Source organism: Histoplasma capsulatum, genomic scaffold, assembly GCF_000149585.1.
Source record: "Histoplasma capsulatum NAm1 scaffold_12 genomic scaffold, whole genome shotgun sequence".
NCBI lineage: Eukaryota > Fungi > Ascomycota > Eurotiomycetes > Onygenales > Ajellomycetaceae > Histoplasma > Histoplasma mississippiense.
The window spans coordinates 753,216-755,838 of NW_001813971.1; the positions used below are offsets into that span (position 1 = coordinate 753,216).

Consider the following 2,623-nt stretch of genomic DNA (forward strand, 5'->3'; position numbering starts at 1 on the left):
TCAGGATGGAGATAGTTCAGACTCAGACGATTATGATCCTACCAAAATAGTTCAAAATCATGAAGATCAGTATTCTGCGCAGTTAACAGATTCAAAACAGAGTGCAGTTTCAAATACTTCTTCAGCTTCCTCACAGCGGAGGTCTATGTCCCAAGATTTCTCTGAAGCCGTGCAAAATAGTCATACTTTTCCTCCTCAAATTCCTTCTGGAGCTCGCCCCGGAGGCCCTTCCTCTCTTCCCCATTCCAACCCCTCCATTCCTGTACAAATGCCGTCTCAGGCCCTGGGCCCTTTTGCTGTTGTCGAGGAGGATAGTGACCAAGATAGAGGCGATGCTGAATATGAGCCTCCTGCAGCGTTAAGTCATGTTCACAGTGATGGAGATGGTGGTGGCAGGGATGGGGATGGGGATGATGATAATATGGCTTCTTCTGGCAGTCGCCAGTATTCCCTTTCTCAAAGTGCAAATGGAAATGTTTCTCAGTATCATGTATCACATCACATGCAGACTGTTCAAGACAAAAACTCTCCTCAAGATGTTCCTCCTCCTAATAGTTCATCTCTTACTCCTTCCTATGCTGGTATTTCGGCACCAAGTGATGGTGCCTCCAACTATTTGCAGGACGATTTAAAACCACCGACCATGACAGCTGGCGATGCTACCCCTCAATCTGCGAACAGGTCTATGTCCTCTACTCCTACGGCCGCTGCATTGTCGCGAGGCCGCCTTCCGCATGATCGAGTGGGTATATTAGAGGATAGGATTCAGGCTGATCCACGGGGCGATACGGATGCCTGGTTGGAGTTGATCAACGAACACCGTTCTCGAAATAAGCTTGAGAGTGCACGAGAGGTCTACGACAGATTTTTCAAGGTTTTCCCGTCAGCTGTAAGTCGTCAGCTCCTACAAGGTAGAGAAACCTTAGCTTTTGAGGATAACTAACATTGTTGCCCAATAGGCTGAGCAATGGGTTGCATACGCGAACATGGAATCGGAAAATAACGAGCTCTATCGATTAGAGCAGATTTTTAATAGGAGTCTCTTGTCCATACCTAATGTTCAGTTATGGTCTGTATATCTCGATTATGTTCGTCGCCGTAATAATTTAACCACAGACACAACCGGTCAAGCTCGAGGTATCATTTCATCCGCCTACGATTTTGCTTTGCAGAATATTGGAGTGGATAAAGACTCTGCAAACATCTGGGTTGATTACATCCAGTTCATTCGCTCCGGACCTGGAAACATTGGTGGTTCTGGCTGGCAAGATCAACAGAAGATGGATCTTTTGCGAAAAGCGTACCAGAGAGCTATATGCGTCCCTACGCAGGCGGTCAATTCCCTTTGGAAGGAGTACGATCAGTTCGAAATGGGCCTGAATAAGTTGACTGTACGGTCATATTAACCCTTCCTCAGTTTCAATAAACTTTTCAATAAAGTGGCAAGACTAATATTCAATTCTATCCGAATCAACTAGGGTCGGAAATTCCTCCAGGAAAGATCTCCAGCGTATATGACAGCGCGGAGCTCCTTTACCGAGTTGCAGAACATTACCAGAGACCTTGTTCGTGCCTCGTTACCTAGATTACCCCCAGCGCCTGGATGTGAGGGTGAAGAAATGTACAACAAGCAAGTGGAGATATGGAGACGCTGGATTAAGTGGGAAAAAGACGATCCTCTAGTACTGAAAGATGAGGATGCTGGTGCTGGCTACAAGGCCCGAGTGCTTTATGTTTACCGACAGTCGTTGATGGCCTTGAGGTTCTTGCCAGAGATATGGTTTGATGCTGCGGAGTTCTGTTTCCAAAATGGAATGGAGTCTGAAGGCAACGACTTCTTAAAGCAAGGAATAGATGCAAATCCAGAGAGCTGTTTGCTTGCATTTAAACTCGCTGATCGGCTTGAAGTTACCACAGAATCTGAGCAGGACTCTAAGAAGCGTGGTGCCAAAGTCAGGGAACCTTATGACAGACTGCTTGATGCTTTCTACGACTTAATTTCGAAAGCCAAGGCTCAGGAAATTAAAGATATAGATTTTATCGAAAAAAGCTTTTCTTCTGACGCAGACAAGCCTCAGCGGCAAGTCATGGTCATCAACAATGAGGAAGACGATGAGGGAGATGACGTTGCAAAGGCAAGGGAAGCGGCGAAAAATAGTCAGATCGAGGCTTTGAAAAAGAGACATGCTGAAGAAATTGGCCAGCTGTCGAAGGTCATATCCTTTGCTTGGATTGCCCTCATGAGATCTATGCGTCGCATTCAGGGGAAAGGCAAACCAGGAGAAATGGCAGGGTCGAGGCAAATTTTTGCTGATGCGCGCAAACGCGGGCGCATAACTAGCGATGTCTACATCGCGAGTGCGTTACTGGAACATTATTGCTATAAAGACCCTGCCGCGACGAAGATATTCGAGCGCGGCGCAAAACTATTCCCCGAGGATGAAAACTTCACACTGGAATATCTTAAACATCTCATTGACATCAACGACATTATGAGTATGTAACATTTTCTGTTTTTCAGTTTTTTCATCTACTCAGCGTGCTTTTATTTCCCCTTAACTTACATTTGGTAATTCCAGATGCGAGAGCCGTGTTCGAGACTTCAGTCAGGAGACTTGTAGCA

General features: G+C 45.9%; 1 protein-coding gene across 1 annotated transcript in view; it reads left to right on the forward strand.

Annotated features, from left to right (window-relative positions):
* Positions 1–268: 268 nt before the first annotated feature.
* HCAG_08775 (conserved hypothetical protein) overlaps positions 269–2,623 on the forward strand; it is a gene marked incomplete at both ends in the record, with an annotated part of 3,352 nt that continues 997 nt past the window's right edge. The window contains 3 exons of the mRNA XM_001536403.1: positions 269–889; positions 960–1,391; positions 1,479–2,496. Coding sequence (XP_001536453.1) covers positions 269–889; positions 960–1,391; positions 1,479–2,496 — 2,071 coding nt within the window. The remainder of the gene's footprint in view (positions 890–959; positions 1,392–1,478; positions 2,497–2,623) is intronic.